The sequence below is a fragment of the Hypomesus nipponensis genome, chromosome 6, assembly GCF_054491055.1.
Source record: "Hypomesus nipponensis isolate SF chromosome 6, ASM5449105v1, whole genome shotgun sequence".
Lineage (NCBI taxonomy): Eukaryota > Metazoa > Chordata > Actinopteri > Osmeriformes > Osmeridae > Hypomesus > Hypomesus nipponensis.
Window position 1 is genome coordinate 15,217,501 of NC_140366.1, and position 27,456 is coordinate 15,244,956.

Below are 27,456 nucleotides of genomic sequence, written 5' to 3' on the forward strand. Positions count from 1 at the left end.
ACAGTCTTGGAAGGTACTGAAAACCAGACACATAGTCCTCAACATGGCTTGGTTCAGGATCAGGATGAGAGGCCGTACTCTGCCTCGGGTCTGGATGAGAGGCTGCCCTCTACCTCAGTTGTGGATGAGAGGCTGCCCTCTGCCTTAGTTCTGGGTGAGACGCTGCCCTCTGCCTCAGTTCTGGATGAGAGGCTGCCCTCTGCCTCAGTTCTGGATGAGAGGCTGAATCCTCGGAGGAGGCCATCTCTCAGGAGAAGCCTGGGGATGGAGACCTTCCCCAGTGTTCTCATCTTCAGGTGCAGTTACTGCACTGTACAGTACTGTACTCCTCACACAGGTAGGAACAAGATGTACTGTTTGGGATGTTTTGGCTTTTGTGCTTTTTTTGTTGTTAGTGATTTCTTTTATAAAAATATCATCATCTGTAGCTCATAAACCCAGGAGTCAACCAGCTTCTTTGAGCAAATCCCCTTTGAACAGCCACACAGGGAGGAACAGAGAACATGGTTCAAGACGAGGTAAACATTAATCTCTGTGTGTTGTGTTGTGGGAGGAGGCAGGTATTAAAACCATTATTGTTTGATTATCGCTCTGGCAGGACAGAGTCTGAGAACACTGCTGTTTCACCTCTGAACTGACCAGAGTAGAGTGGGATGGTGACTGGCCAACTGTGCTCTCTATGGGACACCTTGGAGAAGACGATCTGCTATGTAGTGCCATCTTTGCAGCCACAGACCATTGTGATGCTGAACTGTAATTTATTTAGTCTTGCACATGGTCAGATGTTTTATATGCATAATATTTATAATCTTTATTTTAAGAATATTTCCCTGTGTAAGATGTTTACTGCAAGGTGAAAGTTTACAAAATATATCAATAAATATTTTACGTTTTCAAAATCTCATTCATGTCATTTGAACAGTTTAGCAAATGGCGTAGTCCCACCTTCAGACGTTGCACCGTGTACAGACCGTTCCCCGTAATTTGTACTACAAGCTTCCTTCATAGGTCTACACTTAATTTCCGGCTCTGATCGTCTTTGTCCGCCAACCAATCAGTACGAAGGAGAAGTGAGTGAGTGGGTGTCTGTGCCTTGGCAACCGCTAATGGTCTGTATAACTAGGATCAGCATCCTCTAGCTTCACTAGCTTCCCGCATCCAGAAGACACGGTAGGAAAAATATAAATCTCGGTAAATACAGCACTTATGAAATGTATGTAATAGTGCTCCAGTAGGTGCATTATTGTACACATTCAATGAGTCGATTGGACCCATCTTGGATGGTGACAGTGGCCTGTGTTTGTCTCTGACTAAACGTGCATGAATGGCGCACCTTTATTTTTTGTTTCCGTTGCTCATAATACGAAGTGGCAAATGTTTTGCTATCAGGTGGGATGTTATTATCTACAGCAGCCACTGAATCATTTGCGCTGAATTTTTGCATCTGTTGTTTATATACCCCTGAATATAGTAGGCTATTATTGTTGTTGTTGTTATTATTAGTATGCTTGTAATATTATTATTGTAGCCTATATTTAGCATATCATTAATATAATGCTTTATAGCAAGGTATTCTAAGGAAGTAAATCATTCTACACATATTACGCTCAACTGAAGTTGTCCTTGTTTGTATGTTTATAGTCGAAATTTGAAATGGGCTCGGCTGTCAGGTCAAGTCGGACAACACTACTGGCGGTTCTAGTATGTATGACGGGATTGACATTGGGGCGGAACACCCGCACGGCGGACCAGGTGTCTGAAGCCGACATCCAACGCCTCCTCCACGGTGTGATGGAGCAACTGGGCATCGCTCGGCCGAGGGTCGAGTACCCCGCTCACCAAGCTACCAACATCGTCGGCCCTCAAAGCATCCAAGGTAAGTATTTTTGATGAGCTGAAAACATGTTCAAATGTCCATGGTTCACGCAAGTTCTTAATTTATATTCCACCAGGTGGCGCTCATGAGGGGCTGCAGCACCTGGGTCCTTACGGAAACATCCCCAATATTGTAGCAGAGCTGACAGGAGACAACATCCCTAAAGATTTCACTGAAGATCATGGGTACCCTGACCCTCCCAACCCCTGCCCACTGGGAAAGACAGGTGGGCTAGTCACTCATTGTCAAAGCTATTAAAACTAAATCATAAGAACAACTCAGTGAACCTTGTTGCTGATAAATATGTGTGTTGTGTCTGGATACAGTTGCAGATGGATGCATGGAGAACTCCCCTGATACAGCAGAGTTCAGCAGAGACTTTCAGAAGCACCAGAACTTGTTTGACCCGGAGCATGACTACCCTGCTCTGGCCAAGTGGGTGAGTAGAAACAAAGAAAACAAAGAAAGTAGGGAATTCTTAAATTACAACAAAAATTGTTTCAATTTATTGGTATTCCCTTGTTCTTGGTAGGTTGATTAGACAGATCCGAAGGATGTCACTTGTTGTTTTCTGAAAGGGCATTAAATCACTCTGTTAACAGCTGTTAAAGTTAAAGGTATTTGCTGTTAAACAATGGAAATTGTTTGTCTGCATTGATATTTTTGTTTTCTCCTTTAGAACAAGGAGCTGTTGTACCAGAAACTGAAGGGTGGCCCAAACAGAAGAAAAAGGGTATAGTGCTTTTTACCTTTTCCTGTTTGCATTGGTCGAGTAGTTGAAACATAACTAAACCACTATTGAGATTTTAACCCCGCAGGGTGTCTACTTTTAAACTATGGATGTGAAGACAAATTAAAGTCTGAATAGTTTAATATCTACCAACTCTGCAAAAAAAGAAATGGCTCTGGATCAAACTGACATTACTGTGTGCTCAGAAATGTCACCAAATGTTGACACCGTTGTTAAGGGTGGTTGAGTGAATAACTGTGTGTTAGTTTTCCCGCATGTTCGATGTTGAATTGAAGGTAACAAACTCTCTCGGATGACTTTGACTTCTGAAAGTGTTTTTTGTCCCTGTGTCTAGAGCACCAACCCTTACCTGCTGGGACAGCGGCTGGACAAAGTTGTTGCCAAGAAGTCAGTTCCCCACTTTCCTGAGGAGGAAGAGGAGGGCGAGAACATTGCGATTAAAACAACCCCTAGCAAGTCCACAACCTGAAAGCTCCTTTTGCGCCCACTCACCTTACCTTAACGTATCATAATCACCTGTCAAATCTACTGATCAAAGTAGAAAAGTTTATGAAGTATCGAGAGTATAATGCTAATTAAGGAAATGTCTTTTTCATCATGGCATAGTATGACCTTAATGTTCCAATATAATAATCAGTTGCAGTATTGATGTGGTCAGATGTTTGGTTACATATATTAACAAATTCAGTTTGTATACAGAAGTTATTTACATTGAATTCCAGATGTGTCAATCATAACATTTTAGGTGTTGTCGATTTTCTAAAGTCAGACTTGGTGGGAATTATTATAAATGATTGTCATCTTATTTCAGTCATATGTGCACTGCACTGTTACTGCTTTCATGAACCACATCATTAATCAATTATACTGTATGTGTGCTGATTTGAACACTAATTTGCTGTCGTTTAACAATTTGCATACTGCGTAAACGTCCACAGTTTTGTTGTTCATTGTAAAGTCAAATAAATAATTTAAGCTGCAGTTTTTCAAGTTTGATGATTATCTTTCAATGGCAAGGGGCGGTTAAGAGGGCGTATACCCTCCAAACCATTTAAACGAGAGACAGCCAAGACGTCTTTCTCATTCATAAACGCATCTTTCAGGAATACTCAACTTCAAGGACCGCTTGTGATTATCAACTAGCTGACGTTATCCCCAGGAAAAAGGTGAGCCTTTTCAGATAATGAAACTAAATTCATGTTTCTATTAGTGGATTATCAAATAGGAATATGCGCAAGTTGCGCCAAAAGTCAATGCGTAGATGCACTGTTGTCCCACTTTTATTTGAATGAGTGTCTTATTTAGCTCTCTATTTGTCTCTTAAGGATGAAGATGTCTTCCATTTTCACCGTGGCTTTCTGGTTGCTTTTATGCCCTCCGAGAACTCCAGGAGCCGGGGTGTTCCAGGGCGTCTTTCCTCATCCATATAAGTACAACCCCAACGAATCCGAACGATCATCACAAACGCCAAAGCATGGGTTTGTAGTCCGCGGAACGAACCCGGTGACGACAGCGGACGAGGTGCTCGAGTCCAGCCAAGAAGCCTTGCATGTGACGGAGCGCCGTTATCTTAAACTGGACTGGTGCAAGACGCAGCCGTTAAAGCAGACCATCGACGAAGAAGGATGCCTCAGTCGCACCATCATTAACCGTTTCTGCTACGGACAGTGCAACTCTTTTTACATTCCCCGCCACATCTACAAGGAAGAGGGGGCATTTCAGTCGTGCTCCACCTGTAAGCCTAAAAGCTTCACCACAGTGCCGTACGTTCTAATCTGCCCGGGTCAGACGCCGAGCACGAGAAAGAAACTAGTCAAGCGCGTAAAACAGTGCCACTGTGCATCCATTGATCTGGACTAATTCCACACCGCTTTAAATTGTGATTTTCATGGGATCACTCGAGTAAGTGGAGAAAATATGTGGAGAATACCAAAAATCCTCAAACACAAAAACAACAACAAAGTATTACTGTCTTCCCGAACTCCTTTAATAGCAGCTATGTAGACAGAAACACAATTTCCAAGGACATACCCCGTGTGGCATTTACTGCAAGCTTTCAAATGGCATTAGCATGCTTAATTGTGGTCATTGGCCAATTAGCATCCACTATAGTTATGTGGCCATGTACTGCAAAATATAGCCCGATATATTGAGAAATGATTTGGCAGCCTTGTCGTCATAGCTCTTTTTAGGGCATGTATGCGTAGAGATGTATATATAAATCTTCTGCAAGATCATGTGAATGGGATATCCTGTGTTTTTCCACTGTGTGGAATGGTTATGGTTGTCCATCACTGCAGAAGAGACATGAATGCTCTTGAATCCCATTTCACAACCTGCACTGTCACTATATCAAACGTTTTTGTAAATAAAATAGTTGATGAATACAATTTGTTTTGTATATCTTCTCAGAACATCTTTGCCTGTTTCTTTTACTTAAATCAATGAAGGGTGACAGATAAAAAGACGTTTGGAAATGTGAAACTTTTACAGATCTAAAGCTATTCTTAAAATTAAAAAACAAAGTTAAAAACAAAATTATTATTAAATTTGGTAGTAAACACATTATTTTGACATTAGATCGATAGACATTTAAGAAAGTTTAATTAAATAAAAGTGCTTCATAGTGATAGGCTGAATCCTCCATTCTTCAGTTGATTCATATAATAATCATATAGTTCATAAATTATTAGAATATGAGTATTTTGAACGTATTAACAGTACAAAGAGAGTCTTCCGACCTTCCTCTGAGATAACAGTCTGTTTCAGCAACTGAACTGAGTAGACATGTTGATATTTGAGCTTCTGGACCATATATATACATATGTGTGTGTGTATGTGATTAAACAATCACAAGGGGGTTCATCTATTGTCCCCTGACTCAGAGGCAGGTGAGTTGAAGAGGATTGTCTCTTCATCTTCTCAGCTGGCACTCAGACTGGCTTCTTTCTGTCGCAGTCTCTCTTTCTGTCAGGGCACAGAGGAAGACGCTCATTTTACCAAAAGAGAGGAAAAAAGGCCATGTGTGCATTATTACTATTGAAATTTTAAGTCATCTTCACATCAACACACATCTGCTAGTTGAATCTGTAGTAGCTAGTTATGAACATGGAAGTGGCCTGCTGTAGTGGTCTTCAACCCTGGTCCTCTGAACCACCTGCCCTGCATGTTCTAGTTGTTTCCCCACTCCAACACACCTGATTCAAATGAATGGTTTTCAGAGTTTGACAAGGATCCATCGATTGGAACCAGGTGTGTTAGAGAAGTGAAACATCGAGAACATGCAAGGCAGTGGCTGAAAGACCACTGGGCTCCTGTATCTCTGCTCACCAGACTGTTGGGGTTGATCGTCCTGGTTTCCACCTTCTTCTCAGCAGTTATCCTGATCACAGACAGCTGGGCCTCTTTCAGCCTACAGGGGAGGTGAGAGGGAGAGAAAGTTACCTCAACCTTCTAGTCATCTTCTAAGATGAAGGTCACATACTGGAGGGAGAGAGAGGTCCTCGAGGTGAACCTGGTTATATCTACGTCAGGATTTATGCTAGCTCAGGTGGATCAGTGGGCCACCTGTATGAGAGCGATGCTTTTTTAGGTGACGCTTATGACAAAGTGTCTTCCTGATTAAATGACAAATACCTGCTATTCTTTGTTTTCTATATTCACTTAGAGGTATATGTTCCTCTCCAATCAGCTGGTGGTTTACAACTTATAAACCCAGAACCTAAACTGAGGGTTACACCCTTCTAGTGGAGAAGGATGACAAGTCCTTCCACACAACTCTCTCCCCTCGCAGATTACCTCTCCTTAGAGATGTTCTTGTTCTCTCTCTTCCACCTGGTCTTGAAGTCGGAACAGAATTCAAACCACAGCATGAAGAAGTGAGCACTGGCCACCTCTTTCTCTCCTGTCTTGGGCTTCAGGCCGAAGTACAGCACTATATCCTGGAATCTGAGCCAGGGCAGAGAGAGAAGGGTTAACCTTTGACCTCATGGTATCATATCACGCCCCTATGTTGCTCTTATGAGGTCATTATTTGAGTTGGTATGTTAAGAGTTCATGAATAAATGTGTAAAGATTTATTTTTGCAGGACAGTGTATACAAGGTAGTTCTACTGCATACAATGTTTAGAATAATATGAGATCCTTCTTCACCCCCCTACAGACTGGAATACAATACATTTCAATATGATTACAATTGAGCAATGGAGTTCTCATGAAAAGAATAATAATTGTCACATCAAACCTTTTCTGAGCAGACATCAACAGAGACTCTGTTTCGTCATGTTCTTTTTGTGCTGAAAAAACAAAACAAAAAGTAAATACGTACAATAATAGAACATTTCAACTGCAGTCCCACAAACACTATGTCTTTACATCGAAGAGATCATTATCATGAGGTGATCTCTGAGACATCCTTGATCAAGGCCAAGCACTGAGAACCTTCTAGATGATGACCCTGTCCACTGGAGCCAGACGGCCATTTGCTCCTTAAAAACAGCAATTTCACAGGCAATTAGTAAACAATGGGCCTTTTCTTGCTGCCACTTTCAAATGGGTTTGTGTTTACCGCGAAATAACAGGCACACTACCTTAGTCCTTTTGTGTATCTAATGGTGTATGATTCTGTTTCAGTCTGAGGACTTCTAAGAGCAGAGCAGGGTTCTGAGGGAGAGATGCAGTCGGATGTTCCTGCCGGTCTGATTGTCTCAGGCAGGAGACCCAGTCATTGCCAAATCTCCCTGATCCCTATCTGGGTGTCTAGCCTCTGAACCCAACTATCTTGCCCACAGACATAGATGTCTGCCATCCGTTCCACACACACACATGCATAAGCACACACACACACACACACACATGCATAAGCACACACACAGGCACGCGCACAGATTTATACGTGCATAAGCTCACACTGAAAGGGGACAGCCACAGATATTTACTGTGATAACAGGATGTGCATGGCCTTATCTGGCTGGCTGGAAACAATAGAATAATTAAGCCAGGAGAGAGTGAGAAGAAAGGGCGAACGAGAAGAGGAGAGAGAGGGAGAGAGAAAGAGAGAGAGAGAGAGAGAGAGAGAGAGAGAGAGAGAGAGAGGGAAGAGAAAAGGGAGGGATGGATAGACAGAGGTAAACACAGATGCCACCATGATCACTCCCAGTAGACACCTGTATTTTCTCAAATGATTTTCAACCCATTTCATCCCTGTATGTCCCAGGTATGAACTCTGCCGTGAACCAGCGCTGGTGACTCACCAGACAGGAGAAAGGCCTTCATCTTGTCCTTGAAGGGCTGTAGATGATCCGGAGACGAGCTGGAGCAAACCTTCTGAGCAGCTATCTCACACACTAAGACAAGACACACAAGCAACACCAAGTCATATAAGTCATCTTAAGTCCACTCAGGTCAAGCACAGACAATGGTGTGTATATAACTCTTCACATTGATTGCTGATGGGATGGAAATGGAAGGTAAAGAGAATATGGGGATGTTCCACTTGCTCCACAGTCAAAGGTTATCACCGTGGTTTCCTGTAGATAACAGTTGTTTAGATGCACCTAAGATGGCGGCAGCAGAATCTCTTTCCCTCTCTCTCTCTCTCTCTCTCTCTCTCTCTCTCTCTCTCTCTCTCTCTCTCTCTCTCTCTCTCTCTCTCTCTGTCTCTCTCTCTCTCTCTCTCTCTCTCTCTCTCTCTCTCTCTCTCTCTCTCTCTCTCTCTCTCTCTCTCAGCCTGCCTGCCTGCCTGCAACTCCGAACTGCTCTGTTTGTCCCCTTTGGTTCACCATCCAATCAGTGGATCACAGGAGCCAGTCTCCTGATCCAGTCATAATAGAGGCAGCAGAGGGAGTCAGCCCTGCACCCTGTGCCTCTACCAACACGCTCCATCAACATCTACCAGATAAGATTACAAAGAATACTGTTTTCATTCAGGATTTGTGTAAACTGTGGAGACAGGTATCTGTATTGTGTGGCGACTCACTGTTTGTTTGGGGTTTTGTTTAGTTTTTTGACTCTTTTCAGACTGAAGAGGGTCATTCCCTCCCAGGTAAACAGGGACACAGCCCATTGTGGTAGACATGGCTGTTTGTATTGTAAAACATACCTATTGCCCTGCTGCAGGTTATTCAGGACTATCTAAATGACACTCACTGGTCACACTCATGGTTTGGTTCATTTTGGCAAACACAAGATGTGATGTTCAACTGAAGAGCAAATGGATTACAGACCCCTTCCACGAGCAGTTTAATTCATGTGTATTTTAACACACAACCACCCTTGTAATATAACTCCCCAGAGGAGTTTATGTTTCCCTGCATCATGCATCATCATCATCTTGCAAAAACCACACAAGAGCAAAGAGCACACACACACACCAAACACACACACACACACACACACACACACACACAGAAGGACATACAAAGACGCATAAACAAACAAATACAATACACAGAACGCACAAATGAACCACCCCCTTCTCCCCCGTAAACAAAAAAAAAAAAGATTAAAAAACCAAAGCACGGTTCATGCCAGGCATGCGGGAGGATCAAACAAGTCGAACAAAAGGAACCCGTGATGTCAGCCCCTGATCGCTACGGTGGTTGGGCATCCGTGTGATAAGACGAGGCGGTGTTGAGAGCCAGAGAAAAGCATCTCTGACACACATCTGAGGGCCACACTAAAGCGCGGCCCACAGACCCAGCCAGGGCAGGGAGTCCTGGGTCGCTGCAGAGACCCGAGCAGAGATAAAACGGGTCCGTCGGCCGATAAGGAGTCCCCCAGATGACACAGCAGAGGGGCGGAGAACGTCGCCCCCTGATGGAGACACACAGGAGGCTCCATGAGGACAGATCTGATGGGCAGGATTAGGGCTGTGTCTGACAGGCGCCAGAACAATCCCAGAGGTCTCTCTGTCAAACACACACGTTCACTCACACACACATGCATTCACAGAACTCACACAGAAACACACACGGATACAAGCAGATGCACACACTCCCCCGCACACGCTCACTCACACACTCTCACAACCACCCACCCACCCACTCCCTGACTCCCTCCCTCACACATTCATTCACTCACTCACTCACTCACTCACCCACTCCCTCACTCCCTCCCTCCCTCACACACTCACTTACTCACTCCCTCACTCACACACTCACCCACTCCCTCACTCCCTCCCTCACACACTCATTCACTCACTCACTCACTCACTCACTCACTCACTCACTCACTCATTCACTCACTCCCTCACTCCCTCCCTCCCTCCCTCCCTCCCTCACACTCACTCCCTCACTCCCTCCCTCACACTCACTCACTCACTCACTCACTCACTCACATAAACACACCTATAAAAACAGACACTCCATGCCCCAGGGTTCACAACATGGTCAAACAATGTTGTTCGAATTTCATTAGATACTGTAAGATGCCCTATTCTTCCACGGCCACGGCAAGACAAACTGTCCTATTGAACTCACGCGTTGAGAGAGAAAGGAAAGAGAGCCACACATTGTCCCAGAGTGACCAAAGACTGCTCTAACTGGTTGGCAATGACAGTGAATGGCGTCATGTGGGCGCAGGGGGAGAGGATAGGAGGAGAGGGAAGCTTTTGTTCTGAGGTTCTATGGTTTGACTGCTCAGATCTGGCCCTTAAATTAACTACAAGCAGAGCTTTCTCAAAGGCTGGAGCCTATGACGGGAAGTCGGACGTGTTACTTGTGATGGGGCTGAGGAAAATGAAGCCAGACCCAGCTGAGGTTTTGTCTGTGGGGATTTTCTGAAGAGCGGCAGTGATAGAGTTACACCGTCTGCTCAACGTTTTCAAACACACAACAGAACAACCGCAAAGTAACCGGACTCCGGTCACCCAGTCGCATGCACACCAAAACATGCCGTCATTATTCAAAGTGGGTATCGCGTTATGATTCGGAGGCTTTTGTGGGTTGCATGTGTGCCCGACCAGAACCCGGTTGACAGGATTGTGGAACATACCAGATGCCTAAGAAAAAATTGCAAGTTAAAAAGGGAGTGCCGCGTCGGACTCTTTTAGATAATGCTGTCGTTCCTATGACGACTCTGGGTGAGACCTCCTACCTGTTAAGTCCCGTTTGAGCTGGCGGAGGTCCTTGGTGAGGTCATCAAACTTGACCTGCGAGGCCAGGAACACTTCCTGGGGATCGGGGAGAGGGAGGACACTCCTGTCTGTCCCCGCATGCTGGCGGGAACACAACAACAACAATCAACACAACAACAACAATCAACACAACAACAACAATCACCAGTCAAAAATCGACAACAGCCAGCAATCGACAAAACCATACATCATGGAGAGTTTTGTCCCCACGTAGATATCAACGCAAAACATTGTGTTTATTTAGCTTAAGAATGTTTAAATAATGTATTACTTATGTTTTATAAATTGTTAAACTTACTCTGACCTCATTCTTTACAAGTGCTTCATGTTGAGCAGTTATTATGGTGTTACCGACAGTAAACACAGGCAACCACAGTAAGATCGCCGAGACAATAGTTATGTGTTTCACATTACCTCGTCCAGATTGCGGAGATAGTAGGAAACCACATAGTCCACCAGACTGATACAATTGTCCTTGGATAGACAGAAGGAAATTAGCATTGCTCTATTCTGCTGGATTCTATTCCTCTCTGTTCAGTTCTGTTCTCTTCTATTCTATTACTGTATATTCCACTGTATTCTACTCTACTTTACTCTACTCTACTTTACTCTACTTTACACTACTCTACTTTACTCTACTTTACTCTACTTTACACTACTCTACTTTACTCTACTTTACACTACTCTACTTTACTCTACTTTACTCTACTTTACACTACTCTACTTTACTCTACTTTACTCTACTCTACTTTACTCTACTTTACACTACTCTACTTTACTCTACTTTACTCTACTCTACTTTACTCTACTTTACTCTACTTGACACTACTCTACTTTACTCTACTTTACTCTACTTTACTCTACTCTACTTTACTGTCTTCTCACCCTGCTCTTGACGTCCTTGAGCTTGGGCAGGATGTCCAGGTTGAAGCCGTCCGCCTGGCCCCTGGTTCGATTCCCCCATTCATGTGGTTCCCCAGGGCCAGAACCAGCCCCAGCACGTCCCTCACACTGCGCTGCTCCTGCAGGACCTACACACACGCGAGGGTGGGGGAAGGGCAGTCTCATTATATCAGTTATTCATCTTGTTTGACGCTTTTACCCAAAGCGATGTACACACAGTAAAACAAGGATCAGAGCTGCTTAGTTCTAACAGTGTTTCGGTGGCACGGAACGATTATGGAACATTTAAGGTCTGTCAGATGTCCGGTTTACGTTTAGTCATTTAGCAGACGCTCTTATCCAGAGTAAGTACAGGGACATTCACCCCGCGGCAAGTAGGGTGAAAAGCCTTGCCCAAGGACACAACGTCATTTGGCACGGCAGGAAATCGATCCGGCAACCTTCTGATTACAAGCCAGACTCCCTCACCGCTCAGCCATCTGACTCCCTTTAAATGTCAAATTTAGGCTTAGGGATCTACTGAGGTAAATTCTTCAACTAGTTTTATACACATATTTTATGTGGGAGCAGACTTGCCCAGCAAATGTATTTCTCATTCATAATTCTGAATCTGTTGGTTTTATTTAGTTAAACATCCAACCACTTAGTCTATACTCTGAGTTCCACACTGGGAGCTCCTAAGTAGGTTCATGCTTCACAGTCCATACTGAGAGCTCCTACCTGGCAGACGCGTGAGACAGTCTCCACCTTGCGCTGGACGGAGGCGATGCCGTCCATGAAGACCGACTGGAAGATGACGCAGTGAGCTCTGCCTGCAAAGTCTGGGATCTGAGACAGCTCATACAAGAACCTGAGATGCACACACACACACACACACACACACACAACAAAAATAAACAGACCAGTTCAAACACCCCCTCACACACAGAAACCAACACGCACAGTATGGTTGATGGTGCTTGTTTTACTAGCCTTGTTAAAGGTGGAATAAGAACAGACTCACTGCTCAGGTTTGTCCAGCAGCTTGACATGGTCGTGGTCTGATGAGTCGTAGTGTTTCCTGATCCTCTCCAGTTCATCTGGCTGAGCTCTCTGAGGGGACGATGGGAGAGGGAACATTCAGCCAGCACAGCACGGCTGCTTTGCAGTCATTTAAATCAGCAAATACAAATAAACTAGACCATATATAACAGATACTTAAAGATAGCTCACTTACATTTTCATATAAAGCTTCTATTGTCTCCAAGTCCACCACAGAGTTGTCTACAGTGAGAACAGCTGTACAAATAAATGCATAAATGGCATTATATTGAATATATAAATGCGTGCGTCCGTGAGGTTGCATACATGTGTGTCTGTGTGTGTAAGTGTGTGAGTGTGTGTGTGTGTGCGTTCGGGGGTCAGATGGTTGAGCGGTTAGGGAGTCCGGCTATTAATCAGAAGGTTGCCGGTTTGATTCCCGGCCGTGCATAATGGCATTGTGTCCTTGGCAAGGCACTTCACCCTACTTGCCTCGGGGGGAATGTCCCTGTCCTGTACGTCGCTCTGGATAAGAGCATGCTATGCTAAATGTAAATGTGTGTGTGTGTTGACCCAGGCCAGGTGTTCCTCACCCTGCTGGATGTCCTTCATGTCCAGGTGCAGGCAGGAGATGAGGATGCCCACGGCCGTGGAGCGTTTTCCATCCAGCAGCTTCACAATCTGACACAAACACAAAGGGCAGCGCCGTTACCATGACAGCACCCCCGCCACAGTCCATTAGAGCACACAGTCTATTAGCGCCTATTGTTACCTACATAAAGCAGAGTGCAGTGAAGGTTAAAACATGCAGTATTTCAGTCCATTACCGGGGCTTCCTAATGGTGGCTGATACAATGCAGTGTTTTACACACTGTCTGTACAATGTTTCATGGTCAACATATTTGGCTTCAGTTGAGCCCAAGATTTTAGCACCACCTAGTGGACAAAACACGCACTTGACACAGGAGAAGGCTTACCTTTCTGGCTTTGGGTTTCTTCTCATAGGCATCAGACAAAGGCTTTCTCTTGTTCTGCACTGCACTCTTGGAGAACAGGTCTTCAAATTCACCGGTGTTGATTAAATCTGGCTCAACTAGAGAGTTCCACAGTGTTTCGTTACTGAGGAGAAAGGAAAAAAAATAGACTAAGATTTTGTGAAAAAGAGAAAGAGAGAGAAAGAAAGAAATACATATAGGCAGAAAGTATGTTATTGTTTGTATGTATAATGTACTTCTAAGCACCACTCCAGGAGTAGGATATAGGGACAGGTGAGGTCCCAGCAGTGTTGGGAAAGTTCACTTTCTACATGAACTAGTTCTGTTGGTTCATAGTTCACACTTTTTAAAATGAACTAGTTCAGTTCATAGTTTATAATTCAAAATTTAGAACTAAGTTCACAGCTCCAAAAAATGAACTAGTTCAGTTATTTTGTTCAATATGTTGCGAGCTATAATTTTTCTAAATGATTACCACAGCCTATATAGAATCACAGACGGTGCGAAGGTGCGACACTGGTGGCTGCCGTTGCCAGATTTAAATCTCTATCTGTCTACACCAGAATGAACGCGTTCACAGTATTGTTCATCAGGCAGTAATACAGTACGTTCAGTTCACCAAAATTATGAACGAGTTCATGAACTTTCGTTCAATGAACGTGTTCAGGCACAACACTGGGTCTCAGACCCTACCTGCTGCTGTGTATCTGGAGCCTGGTCCAGTAGAGGGGCTTCATGGGACGGGCCGGCTCCACAGCCGCCTTCCTGAGGGGCTTCTCCACCATCAGACCCCCCAGAGGAGGGAGAGGGGGTGGGGGGCCACACCCAGGCAGCGGAGGAGGGGGTGGAGGGCAGCCTGGCACCTGCATCAGGCTTGGGGGAAGAGGTGGGGGAGGAGGTGGTGGAGGTGGTGGAGGAGGAGGGGGAGAATCATTTCCTGAAGCCTGAAGTCCTCCGACGGCAGTAAACTCTAATGCCGCCAGGGGAGGAAGAAGAGGAGGAGGAAGAGGAGGAGGGAGGGAGGAGGAGGGAGGGAGGTGGGAGGTAGAGAGGGCCCTCTCCCGTCCATCCTCGCTCTGTCCTGCTAGACTGATGCTGATGGAGGCCAGGTCCAGCCTTCCGGGCACATGCTGGAGGGGCTGAGGGCTTCCCTCCACTCTCCCTCCACCCTCCTCATCCTCGAGGGCTCTGACGAAGGTCTCCCGGTCTGTCTGGACGCAGACGTTCCGGAAGGCCCGGGGCGTGAGGTCGTCTCCCGTGTCGACAGCCACATCACGGAGGTCCCCGCGCTGGTGGCTCCGCCCCAGGTGCAGCTCCGCCTGCATCTGGCCCAGCGCGTGCCGCAAGTGGTACACGGACTCCTCGTTCTGCTCCCTCAATGAGGAGAGCTGCCGTCCAAAGTTCTCCTGTAGAGATTTACAGCTTCAGGCTCACAGTCAGGCACATAGACTTCGGTTTACTTTTGATGTAACGATTGTCACAAAAATCCCTTTTGGTGATTGGGTTATCGCAGTACACCACTCCTGGGATCATATTAGTAATTATAGTGTTTTTGCAGCATCACTGACCTCTAACTTCTCCACCTCTTCATTGCATTCTCTTTTTAGCTGAAGGAGCGCTGCTTGGTGTTCTGCAGACATGGGCATTTCCTCAGCAATATTGCACATCATGTGATAAAATACACATACACATTAATTCTATGAAGGAATACTGAATTACCCCACACGGTGGCAGTAAGTAAACTTTTTTTTTTTTTTTCTTCAAACCTTTCAATTTTTGTTATTGAAAACAGCGTGATAATTCGCAAATTAAGTGAACGGATATGTTGGGGGGAGGGGAGAGGAGGGCACCATTATATTTGAGCTATGCAAGTGGGCCACAAAGTGGAAACAGTTGGGAATGACTGCTCTATCCTACTCAACTTTAGTATACTCAACTCTTGAAAGGCTGGTAGAATCAGCCAATGGGACAGTCGTTACACAGGCACCAGTCCCATATATACCCCATGAACACTGAGAAATTAGTTCAGTATAAACATCTGCTGTCATAACCAGTAAACCACACAGCTCCAGGAGTCAGGTTCTCTCCAGGCACGGCTGTGACAAACCTACCCTGCAAACATCCAGGGTGGAGGAGTGTTTACCTTTGCTAAGGAGCAATCTGCTGTCGATTACACATCTATCCCAAGCATCACTGAACAAACATTGATTCTCTAAGATACTCTGTAATCAGGACTCATCATGCTACAAACATACTTAATGTGGCTGATTCACAAATAGGTTCTCTGTCGTAAATCACTCTAAATGACCATAGCTTAACTAATTTAAGGTAAAAATAAATTATTAACATACATTCATTTATCCATGTACAGTGGCAGATTAGAACCTTTTTTTCCGCAGTCAAATGCTCTTATCATTGAGCTCTACCCATCCGGTACAGGCCTGTGAACTTGTGTGACCTGGAACTGAGTTCTTACCTGCTTCCGTGTACTTCAGACCCAGCTTCTCCTCTCTGGGCGGGGGCCAGACAGCCTGCAGACGGCCGGGGGTGCGGTCCTCTCCCTCCCCGGGACAGGAGCCCTCCGGCTGGGGGACGGGGGCAGGGATCGAGGGGGGAGAGGGACATATCAACATGAATATGATATAAAGAATAGAAAGTATTACTACAACTGTATAGTCGGGGCACTGCGTCCTAGTTTAAAACTGGAAAGATATACATTTCTGTTGATGTTTTATTTTGGATGGAAGTGGAGATGAACCACAGACAGGAGAACAGAGCATCTGGGAAATATAGGACATACTTTAGATTCAGTGAGGCCTTTCTTCTCTGGTGTCTTAAAGGAGGCTCTCTCAAAGATGGCTTTCAGCGCCTCTTTGTCACTCCTAATCTTCCTTCTCAGAGCTTCCAGATCTGCCTCCCTCTTCAGAGGCCTGGGAGTGAAAAAGGCCTTGAAGGCACCAAAGGCTGCCTCCGCGCCTGAGGCAGCAGGCTTTGACTCCTTGGAGGGTTTTGGAGGGTAGGCCACAGCTGGGAGAGTGAGCTCTGCCTGGTCCTGCCCGCTCTCCTCCTCACCTGCCTCCCTCACCCCACTGTCGTCTTCCTTCTCCTCCTCACCTGCCTCCCTCACGCCACTGTCATCTTCCTTCTCCATCTCTTCAACATCTTTCTCTTCTTCTTCTTCTTTCTCTTCTTTCTTCTTCTCTCCTTTCTTCTCCTCTGTGGCCTCACTGATGGCCTCAGCTCCCTGTGAGGGGTCCGCCTGCCTCGCCTCCTGCCTCGTTTCCTGCCTCTTCTCCTGCCCCATCCTGTCTCCTTTGTCATGGTCCAGATTGAGGAACTGGGACAGCTGGTTCAGAAAACTTCCTCTCCTCTCAGTCGGGACCCCAGAAGCCCCTTTCCCCGGTCTGATCTGGGCCACTGTATCATGCTCCACCCCTGTGACCCCCTTCCTCAGTACCCTCAGGCCCGAGAAGAGGGCAGGTAGCTGGATAGACTTGTCTGTGGGGGAGCCTGGAGAGAAGGTGGTTCTGATGTGGGAGGAGTCAGATGAGGGGCCGCTGGGGAGAGTCGAGGCTGGAGATGGAGGTCCATTCTGGGGGCTTAAGGACCAGGAGGTGGCCTCATCGGGAGAGTCCTGGTGGTTAGTGGAGTTTGTTATTGTAAGTTCCTCTATAGCAGAGGAGGTTGGTGCTTCCATAGTGTGTGTCTCTAGAGTGATTTGAATCTCTGACCTCATGGTGTGTCTATGTGTATCCGCCTCATTTAGTGCCTTGGAAGTGTTTTCTGGGGATGAAACGGTGGCAGTTTGTGAAATAATCTCTTTGTTTTCCTTAAATTGAGTCTCTTCAGCTTCTTCTGTCACAGGTTCTATTGGCAGGACATGGTCATCCTGTGTGATGTTGGATCTGCTTCCTGTCTCTCCCTGTCCTGAGAATTCCAGTGAACTCCTGTGAACTATTGGTGGTGTGTTCAGCTCTTCTGAGACAAGTTCAGTCTTGGTAAGAGTTATAAGCAGTGTTTTGGCGTCGGGCAATCCAATAGCACCAAATTTACCAGCAGTCTCTATGGGTGAGACAGTGACCACATCCTCAATGCAAGCTTCTGGGGCCAGCTCCTGGCGAAGGGCATGTTTCTGTCTACTGTAGTAAGTGTCCTTATTGTGGAGATCAATGTCTTGGTTGTTGATGTCTAAAGGTTCTTCCTGTCTATGAACAAACATCATTACTTTTTCATCAGAGACTGAAGTTTGTTGTTGGTTTCGATTGGTTGTCATGTGATCCACAGTGTTTACTTCAGAAGAATTATTCTTATAACAAGCTGTTGGTGAGTTTGAGTGTATGGTGTAGCCGTCTGAAAGCAAATGTGTATCAATGGACCCATCCTCCACACTGCAGTCTTCTGATGTCGCACTCTGTCTGTGGTCTGTGGCAGTGTCTTCTGGGTCAGCACCTGTAGGATCACCACATTCTTGCAAGTTGCGCATCCTCACTTCGATGCTCTCTTTTGACTGGCTGGCACGATTGCCATTTGAATCCTCTTCTTTTTTCATGTCATTTCCTGCCTTTACTTCAGTCACCCAGACGATCTCCCTGTTTACATCGTCACGTGAAGAGCTTGAAGTTCCCAGCAGGGTGACATTAGCATGACCAAAATCCATGTCATCCTCACAAGTGTCCATTTCCTGTTTCTCACGTGACCCTGTAACATTAGTTTCTCCATTCTCCTTCGTCAAACCCCAGGAAACCTCTCTTTTCAGATGGCCATTTACTTCCTTGTCCAAACCAGGCGCATCGTTCTCGGAATCAAAGTCTTCTCCTGAGAGGGTGCGATAAAGCTTCAGCACGGCCGTCTCCTGGTCCCGCTGTTCCGAGTGAGCCGGGTCGGGGCGAGTGAAGATGGAGGAGAACTTGTTCAGGATGGACTTGCCGTTATCTCTGCTCATTTTCAAATCAAATTTGTATAGCCCTTTTTACAAGCAATGTCATAGAGGGCTTCACATATGCCCCGTAGAACTGCACCGAAACCAACCTATACCCTCAAGGAGAAATCTTGTCCTGAGATGGTCTTTGACACAGACAGGTGCAGACCACAGGCTGAACATAGGCACGCATCAGGAGTAAACGTTTTTCAAGTTTACCTTCACATCTTCCAGTAAATGCACCATACATTTCTCGGTTTACGTTCAAAAATGCAAAAACAAGAAATCCCTTTAATGCCTGTTTACAAATTCCAGTGCTATGCACAACTTGGATAATCCAATAGAGTTTGTCCACAATACAGCCCCAGAGAAAGGTTCAGCTCACCACTTCTGGAAACCCAACATGTTTCAGTTCCAACTTCTGAAAACTCCCTCGCACTAACTCGAGGATGCATTCCGTAAACAACTTTGCAACTCAGCTGTCTGTGATCCCACCATCTACCAAAGCATTGCCACCATGAGACATCCCACAGGTTAGCTTCAGGGGAGAAAAGCAGTCCCTTCTGTTTTCACCTATCAGTCTTCTCCCTGCTCCACCTCCGACAGTCTGTGCACAGTAGCAGCCAGTCAGCGTATCAGACCCCTCCCTACATCCGTGAGTAGCTGGAGACTGGTGGCATCCTGGACCACGAGGCGCCACACCCAGACCTATGGGAGGGTAAACAGTCGGTGCCAGTTCGGAGGGAGTTGCCTGGCTGAAGTAAGGTGACTAATCAGCTGAAGTGCAGTTCTCTTTCATCCCTCCTCTGGTGGACTGACCAGCGCAGCACTCATTTTCTGTTTAAACCGTGTCTTATCCTACTTTCACTGCTCCTTACCTCGGTGAATTTACAGGATTATGGTTCACAAATCCATGGAAACATGGATTGTTTAAGATCTGTATGGGGGAGGGGGAAGGTATAGGAGGGACAAAGCTTTCCTACTGTGGAGGAGAGACAAAACTTGAACTATAATTCTACTCACTCTTCCTATAATGAGGGGAAAAATGTGGCTTCAATGCAAAGCTCAGTTTATACAATAGGATAAAAAGCAGATAATCCTGTGAATTAAGATAGAATTATAGGGCAACAAATGCTAATGAGAGTCTCCATCTTATTCGTTGGAACTATACTACGAGAAGGGGAGAGTGCACATAGTAGTATTAGATGTATTGAAAACACCATTATTACATACTTAGGGCAATTGCGCTGGGATGAGATGGACATAAAGGGCTGTCAATGTTGTGTGTCACTGTGACTAACTCTGTATCTATCAAACTCTGCCCAGCATAGACGTGAATCAATTCAAAAGTTATTATTGTATTATTATTTTACCCTACCACCCCTTTAACAAGCTATGTCACAGAGGGTGAGGATTACATGGCTATTAAAGTCTAATAGACAACTGTGTCACAAATCTACTACACAGGTGTGTTACAAGCCGACTAGACAGGTGTGTGATAAGGTGTGTTATAATTCTAATAGGCAGGTCTTCAATCAGGTAGCCTGTCAACAGGGGAGGAAGCCAACAGTGAGCATGTATATCCACTCAAGCATTTCAGCATGCACTCACACACAGACACAATGCACACCAGTGTGTAAGGCCAATGGGCTCACAAAGCCCATTAGAACAATCCCCTGCTGACGCAGTAGTGGGACCAAATCAACGAGGTTCCGTACAGCTTGCTAAATACAGTCTGTACATTCGTCAGATCTGGACTAGGCTACTAAGTAAAGAGCTGACCTTTGAGACTCAAACTCAGCATTCAAACTAAGCAACACAATGCATGCCAAGATAATGATACTAAATATGATTATGTATTTATTTAGCAGACACTTTTATCCAAAACAACATACAGGAAGGAAGGGGGGGAATTGAATCTCCCCTTGATCTGCAGTCAAAATGCTCTCCCTCTGAGCAATCCCACAGATCCCCAAAGACACAGAAACAAGCGGCCGTCCCATGAGCAATCAGCCGACTGCGTTTCGGTTTCAGCGTCAGGGGAACTCACAGCTGGCTCTGGCGAGAAGGACGAGTCTCTGGTGATGTCATCTTCCTGCGGCGTGATGCGTAGGAAGTGGGCGTGTGTGGGGCGCGAGGGCCGTGACAGGGACCTGCAGACGGACAGAGACTCCTCCACCTCACGCAGCCACACCTCTTCCTGTCTCCGGAGGGCCTCATCTGTGGACACACACACACACACATGCGTGGATGCACACGCACACCCAAACACGTGGAAGATGAGATAAGAAAACATTGACTTTGCCGTCTCCCAAGGATGTTTGTGTTGGACACATGCAGTGTCTGCTGTTCAAAAAAGAAAACAATGCGTACATACGGTACTGTACATACACAGGCTGTAACACACACACATACACACGCACAATGCTTATGGTACATGCACAAGTTCTCATTCAGCAGCCAATTGCACACTGCCTCTCGGACAACACACCTGTATTCATAATGGTGTATATCATTTGTGGGGTAAGAGTAAAGCAGCCTCATCAACATAAACATCCATTTAAGGCTTTCACGGACAGGAGGACGAACACAGACACACACTACTTAAACTGTGATATAGCACCCCCCAGTGGACATGTAGTGGGCATTCTCAGAAAACAAAATCATTCAGAGTAATAATAACTTTCCAAAGGCATCCGTCCAATTGGAACTGGAATCACATGCTTTTAAAGTTTCGCCCTCATTTGGCTTATCAGGTCAAAGCCACTGACTAATTCCACCACAGTATCAAGATACACAGATCAACAACTATAAAAAAAAATCCTAATTTGCAGTTCATGTTGTGCTTATACACTTGTATCTCAAGCTTTATTGACACTTGCTCGTCTGGGGGATGTTCACATATTATCATTTGATACCGTAACTAAACTGGATCCAATTGGCTTTGCGTGTTGTCAGCAGTTAGTGTGATTATTTCTGACTGTGGGATTAAAGGTAGTGTGTGTGTGTGTGTGTGTGTGTGTGAGAGAGAGCGAGAGAGAGAGGGGAGGGGGAGGAAAAGAAAGAAAGAAAGAGATGGGGTGGGGAGACAGAAGAAGAGATGAAGTGCCAGGTGCCAGGTGGTAGGCTAACTAATGAGGATGTCAAGATGAGGAGATACCCGGCAGCTTGGGACACGAGGTGACAGCTGAAGATTCACTGCCAACTGTGTTGATTGGTTGAGCCACAGAGAGCCTTGTGATACTGACCTAGAGGCCTGGACCAAGGAGATAAGAAGGGTAAATTTAGCTGAAGCCATGTCCATTACTCTAATGGATTAAGTCGGTCATTTAAGTTGTGACATTTGCATGTGTGCAACTTTATAGCGCCTATTGTGCTAAGAACACGACAATGGGTAATATGACGCGCGCTGCCCGAGTTCCATGCCTGAATGAGCTTTGCTCATTAAATTCCAGGTGGATAAAAGCGTTACTGCTGGTGGAAAGTATTGGGTGTTGGTCCCCTGCTGTGATTGTACCAGAGATGTTACGTCAGATAGCAGGAGTCACTGACAGATCAGAGTTTTCCAGCTTATGGAATTTTTGTTGTTTGTTGTTGTCCTCAATTCAACCCCCATTCAATAACGACACCAGATTTCAACACACACACATAATCACACAGACACAGCGGGGACACACTGAAACACACTCGCACAGAAACATACACACATCAGCTAACGACACAGAAACATTCACACATCAGCTAACGACACAGAAACACATCAGCTAACGACACAGAAACAGAAACACATCAGCTAACGACACAGAAACAGAAACACATCAGCTAACGACACAGAAACAGAAACACATCAGCTAACGACACAGAAACATACACACATCAGCTAACGACACAGAAACAGAAACACATCAGCTAACGACACAGAAACAGAAACACATCAGCTAACGACACAGAAACAGAAACACACACACAGAACCACCAAGACACACTGAAACACACACAATTTTGTACAGCAATCCTAGACAGTCCCCATGAAGATTACACCGACCAAGACTAAGCTATGCTCCTGTCCATTAAGAATTTCTGAGATAGATATCTATCTATCTATCTATCTATCTATCTCTCTCTTCCCTCTTTGTCCTCCCTCTCTCTCCTCCCTCTCTCTCCTCCCTCCCTCTCTCTCAAACACACACACGCATTAATCCTGTTCATTGGAGATGAAGTGTTTCCAGCTCAGGTCAGAGCACATCTCACATCCCTCTGTGGCCCCACGCTTCCCAGGGAGTCTGGTCAGGTGCCCGGCCCATCCCCTATGCCTGAATACACACACATAGTAATACACACACATAAACACATACACGCTCAAACACGCACACATGCACACACGCTCACCCGCACACACATAGCACACCCTTGACAGAGTCTTTCTCACACACACAGCATTCACACACAAATACACACTGAACTCCTCATCCCACCGCTTTTGATTAACTTTGGTCAGCCAGCATGGGGCCCTCATTCCCAGACACATCTTCTTATCCAGATTCCAGGCAATGTTTGAGTTTGGTGTGCCAGCTGCGTGTGTGTAGTGTGTGTCTGTGTGTGTGTGTGTGTGTCTCAAGGATTCACATGACACCCAGGGGAATGCAGGGGTGGATGAGGCCGAAAACACACTGACCGGGATTTTACAGAAGGGAGATATAATCAGTGACTAAACCTGCCAGTCAGAGCTCAGCCTGTAAGTCCATCACAGGACCGCTTTCTCCCCCCTCATCAGCCCCCCAGAGCCGCAGCACACAGCTCTTGGTCCACCACCCCTGGTGCATCAGAAACCCACGTGGATCACACACTCTCCACTTGGGTAGGCTTCACAAATAGCAGTTACATAAGGCATTCTGTTTGACCTAATCCATTCCGCACACATCTTCAATCTCACACCCCAGTACCCTCTTCTCTCATTTTACAACCTAATGTTTGACTTCATAACCATTTTATCACCTACCTGAACTAAACGCTGAATCCACGCTGGGGCTTGTCTTGCTGGGGCTAGAATGGGTCTGGTCCTGGTCCTGATTCTGGTTCTGTTCGCTCAGTCTTTGGTCCAGCCATGCCACTCTCTTGCCTCCACTCTGTGCCACAGTCTTGCCTCCAACACCCCTATCACTTCCCTGAGAGTCTATAACAACACGCGTGGTCTTCCTCTCTTTGTATCCCCCCTCCTCTTCCTCACCCTCCTCTTCCTCTGAAGGCTGGGTGAGAGACCCAAGCAAGAAGTGTAGGGCTGGACGAGGGCTAATTGGATGAGGGTACGGAATAGGTGACATGCTGTGGAAGCTACTGGGGGTGAGGGGAGATGTGTCCACCAGGGTGGTGAAGGGAGGTGGTGAGGATGCTTCCCACTCTGTGAAAGGGTCAAAGATGGTCATACCGCTGTGAGGTTCTGAGGTGTTTGGGGATTGAGTAAGGGACTTCCACGATGGTGATTCAGGGGTGCCGGGGTCAGAGCTGAAGGGCCATTCTGTCTCCCTACCCTCTCTGAGGCCTCCACCATGTCTCATAGTCTCCCAGTCTTCATCTTCACCCAGGCCCTCCATCCAGAAAACTCGTGTTAGGCTCTGGCTAAGGGCCTCACCCAGGTACAGGTGCTCCTCAACAAGGAGAGTGTTCTCCTGAGTGGGGTTACAGCCCTCCAGTTGGACCTGGGGCTGAGGCTGTGACACCATTAAAACCTGGTCGAGTTGAAGCTGGGGCTGAGGGCAAGGCTGAGTCAGAGGTTGGGGTTGAGGCTCAGACACTGTTTCTTCACACGCACATCCGTCTGCTAAGGAGGCAAACAGCTGGCCCTCCCTCCAGTCATCCCCCTCTCTTCTCTCTCTGATCCAGTCTCCGCTGGTGACGCTGACACGGCGTATGATCCCCTCCACTTCCTCAATCTTCCCCTTCACCCTCCAGGCTGCGTCCCTCCTCTCCATTTCCACACACCGGCGCTGGGCTGCCTTTTCCCTCTCCTCCATCTCCACCCTCTCCAACCTCCACTCCTTGCCTGTCGTGCGTCGCTCTTGGCCCGGGCTCAGGGCGTGAGCCATGCCCCCCTCTGGAGAATGTCTGGTGCTGTCCAGGTGCTCCCCGTCACTTTGAGGGCTGGAAGGGGACGCGCAAGCATTGTAAATTTCATTCTCATACTCAGACAGCTCTGCGTCTGAGTCAAAGTGAAAAGACTCGTCTTTCAAAGACAGGATGTCCCTGGGAGAAAGGGAACGGATCTCAGAGCGTGGAACCCTGCTGGAGGAAACCGGGGATGTAGCGGAACCGGAACACGCCATCTTCTCCCCCAGAGCCGAGGACAGAACCCCAGGGAGGTTCTCCCTCTCGGCTCCCATCACAGCTGCTCTCATGACCGAGGCCCTTCCGGCTGTGGAGAAGCTCTGAACCTGGGAGGGAGGACTTCGCTCTGTCGGGCCCCAGTGCAACTGCTCCTCCGCCGGGGAACTTCTCATCATCCACAGCCTCTTCAGCCGGCGCCCTCTGGACGTCCCCCGAGAACTCCTGGAGGACTGAGCCAGAGTGTGCTCCAGCTTGCTGGTGCATCTCGGCCCCTCCGTGCTCCTCCTCCTCTTGGCCGTCTGGGGATGTGGTGACCCCGGAGAACCCTCTTGGGTGTCGAGGGAATTGTGGTGCTTCGTCTTGCCTCCCTGGTTCCCCATGCCCAACATGGACTTACACTGAGAGCAGAGAGGCAGCGGGTCCGTCAGCCAAAAGAGATCTGAAGAACTACTGGGTTTGAGTGTCTCCTTAAAACTCCTGGAATCCCACTTGTCTGCTTGACTCCTCATCTTCGCCTCTGTAGACTCCTCCCACAGACAGCTGTGGGCTGCTATTGGCTGTTTTTTGAAGAAGGTGGAGGTTTGTTGGCCAGCAGGGGCCCTGTGTTTGGGGAGGCACTGGCTCCTGGAGACCTTCTCCTCAATAGGACTGTATAGAAGGTGGGTGGAGTGAGTCCCTTCCATGTCAACCTCTTCTGTGCCCGGGTAGGCTGGGCAGTGGAAAGGAGTCTGAGAAAGTTATGTAGTAGATCACTCGCTGATTACTTTGAAATCCTGTGGTGTGCCTTTACCTTAATATAAGAAAAATACAGTTTTATGTGAATATCCTACTGTCATTTTACATGGTCACGTGTGTAAGGGCTGCATACGTTATTAGCGATTACAGGTTGGTTAATTTGGAATGCAACGTGTTAGGTGCAGAAACATCACTGTCAGGAACCCTTAAACATTTTTCATATTTTATGATATCATGATAGAGGGCGTGGAAATAAAGATAACCAGTAATTGCACTTTGTAAAGGGGAGTGAAATATTGTATTTTTCCCTGCCTATAACATTTTCCAAGGTTTGTAGACATGCATGCGTCACGCTGAGCATTCATTACAAAGAGGGATTCCGTAGCCTTATTGCTCTGGTAAACAGCAGAGAAATCGTTTGACCACAAACGCCAGACGTCCAGTTTCCCGGTCATAAAGTTGCTTAAACGATGCATAAACAAAAACGCATAGGCTACTGTACGCAACAACATTGCAACTAGCCTACATCCTCAACTCTCTGGCCATCGAAATACTGTACAAGTATGCACTTCTGATTATTGATCTTTATACTTTAGCCAACTTTCTGCACTATTTCTTTTTAAGACGCTTTTGATCAAATCGTCTGCTAAATAAACGAAATGTAAATATGTAGTTTACCTGACACAACAAAGTGACAATTCAACCTTGTGAGTGATAAAATTAGATTTTCTTCATAGCCTTCAACCCTCTATTAACTCTCAGTTAATACTCACAGTTTTCTTTCGCATCTACATCGCCATCATTCACATTTGCCCAACAATCACATACAGTAAAAAAGAAAACGCGAAATGAATGCAGCATCCAGAGCGCTGATGTCAGTTAAATGACATTCCAACTGTGACAGACAGGAGATCAACCAATCGTTTTCGGTGTTGGCTCTGTGCACGGCTTCGATTGGTTTACCTGATTAAGTCAGTCAACCTGCGAGACAGGTAGTAGATGGTGTCATCATGCAAATGGTTAGTGAGGATTTGTCAAAGCGGATTCTATACTCTCTTATCTTTTGATTATATGTTTATACCATGGTCTGGGTGAATACTCGATTCGATGGGATACACATTATATCAGGTGAAAAAATGGCCTGACATAATGTGCATCCCCTCTGTAACTCATATGGTAGACAGCTAAAGTTACAGAGGGATAAATGTTATGTCAGGCCTTTTTTTCACCTGATATAATGTGTATCCCTCAGTTACAATTGCTATCTTCCATATGAGTTACAGAGGGGATGCACATTATATCAGGATGTTTTTTCACCTGATATAATGTGTTTCCCTTCTGTAACCTTCACACTAATCTAAAGCCATATTTTCTGATTTGGAGTCCTCACAGAGCCAATACCACAGAGGTCACCATTTCTGACGGCCGTCAGAGTGTGTGACCAAAAACAAAAAAAACTAAAAAAGATCGAAATTACGTGTGACCCCACCATAACTAATTCCCAAAGGAGTTAAATCTTCAAACGATGGTTTGTGGTAGTTAAATCATCACTTTGCACTAATCTGGAGTCATATTTTCTGATTTGGAGCTATCACAGAGCCAATTCCACAGAGGTCACCATTTCTGACAGCCGTCAGAATGTGTGACCGAGAAAAAAAGCCCTCCAAAAAATGTGTGACCCCACCGTAACTGCTTCCTATTGAAGTTAAATCTTCAAACAATGGTTTGTTGTAATTAAATCATCCCTTCACACTAATCTGGAGTCATATTTTCTGATTTGGAGCCATCACAGAGCCTGTTCCA

The 27,456-nt window shown here is 46.1% G+C and overlaps 4 protein-coding genes across 4 annotated transcripts in view; 3 read left to right on the forward strand and 1 right to left on the reverse strand.

Moving 5' to 3' along the window:
* LOC146287262 (rho GTPase-activating protein 20-like) overlaps window positions 1-899 on the forward strand; it is a 2,239-nt gene extending 1,340 nt beyond the window's left edge. The window contains exons 6-8 of the mRNA XM_084700276.1: window positions 1-337; window positions 429-518; window positions 599-899. The exon at window positions 1-337 is cut by the window's left edge and continues 77 nt beyond it. Coding sequence (XP_084556402.1) covers window positions 1-337; window positions 429-518; window positions 599-633 — 462 coding nt within the window. The 3' untranslated portion in view covers window positions 634-899. The remainder of the gene's footprint in view (window positions 338-428; window positions 519-598) is intronic.
* A 102-nt stretch (window positions 900-1,001) lies between these two features.
* scg5 (secretogranin V) lies at window positions 1,002-3,598 on the forward strand. The gene is made up of 6 exons (XM_084700850.1): window positions 1,002-1,170; window positions 1,642-1,876; window positions 1,953-2,102; window positions 2,203-2,315; window positions 2,556-2,609; window positions 2,962-3,598. Exons 2-6 carry the CDS (start codon window positions 1,654-1,656, stop codon window positions 3,094-3,096), a joined length of 675 nt encoding a protein of 224 aa, XP_084556976.1. The 5' UTR covers window positions 1,002-1,170; window positions 1,642-1,653; the 3' UTR covers window positions 3,097-3,598.
* A 355-nt stretch (window positions 3,599-3,953) lies between these two features.
* On the forward strand, window positions 3,954-4,568 carry grem1a (gremlin 1a, DAN family BMP antagonist). The gene has a single exon (XM_084700612.1). The coding sequence runs from the start codon at window positions 3,954-3,956 to the stop codon at window positions 4,485-4,487; it is 534 nt and encodes a 177-aa protein (XP_084556738.1). The 3' UTR covers window positions 4,488-4,568.
* A 10-nt stretch (window positions 4,569-4,578) lies between these two features.
* Window positions 4,579-26,481, reverse strand: fmn1 (formin 1). The gene is given in 21 exon segments (XM_084700277.1): window positions 4,579-5,594; window positions 5,958-6,039; window positions 6,426-6,575; window positions 6,871-6,922; window positions 7,880-7,972; window positions 10,722-10,842; window positions 11,176-11,235; window positions 11,647-11,723; window positions 11,726-11,792; window positions 12,385-12,514; window positions 12,668-12,756; window positions 12,881-12,942; window positions 13,278-13,365; window positions 13,662-13,803; window positions 14,373-15,085; window positions 15,248-15,309; window positions 16,156-16,298; window positions 20,676-20,943; window positions 23,597-24,492; window positions 24,577-25,708; window positions 26,427-26,481. Coding segments are annotated over 20 exon segments (4,365 nt in total). The 5' UTR covers window positions 25,602-25,708; window positions 26,427-26,481; the 3' UTR covers window positions 4,579-5,549.
* Window positions 26,482-27,456: the final 975 nt, after the last annotated feature.

Excerpts from the sequence above, each read along its gene's own strand:
- grem1a (XM_084700612.1), top strand. The coding sequence starts at position 3,954 with ATGAAGATGTCTTCCATTTTCACCGTGGCTTTCTGGTTGCTTTTATGC.
- scg5 (XM_084700850.1), top strand. The coding sequence starts at position 1,654 with ATGGGCTCGGCTGTCAGGTCAAGTCGGACAACACTACTGGCGGTTCTA. Across the intron at positions 2,103-2,202 it reads CTGCCCACTGGGAAAGACAG|TTGCAGATGGATGCATGGAG; the intron begins GTGGGCTAGTCA and ends GTCTGGATACAG. Across the intron at positions 2,316-2,555 it reads ACCCTGCTCTGGCCAAGTGG|AACAAGGAGCTGTTGTACCA; the intron begins GTGAGTAGAAAC and ends TTTCTCCTTTAG.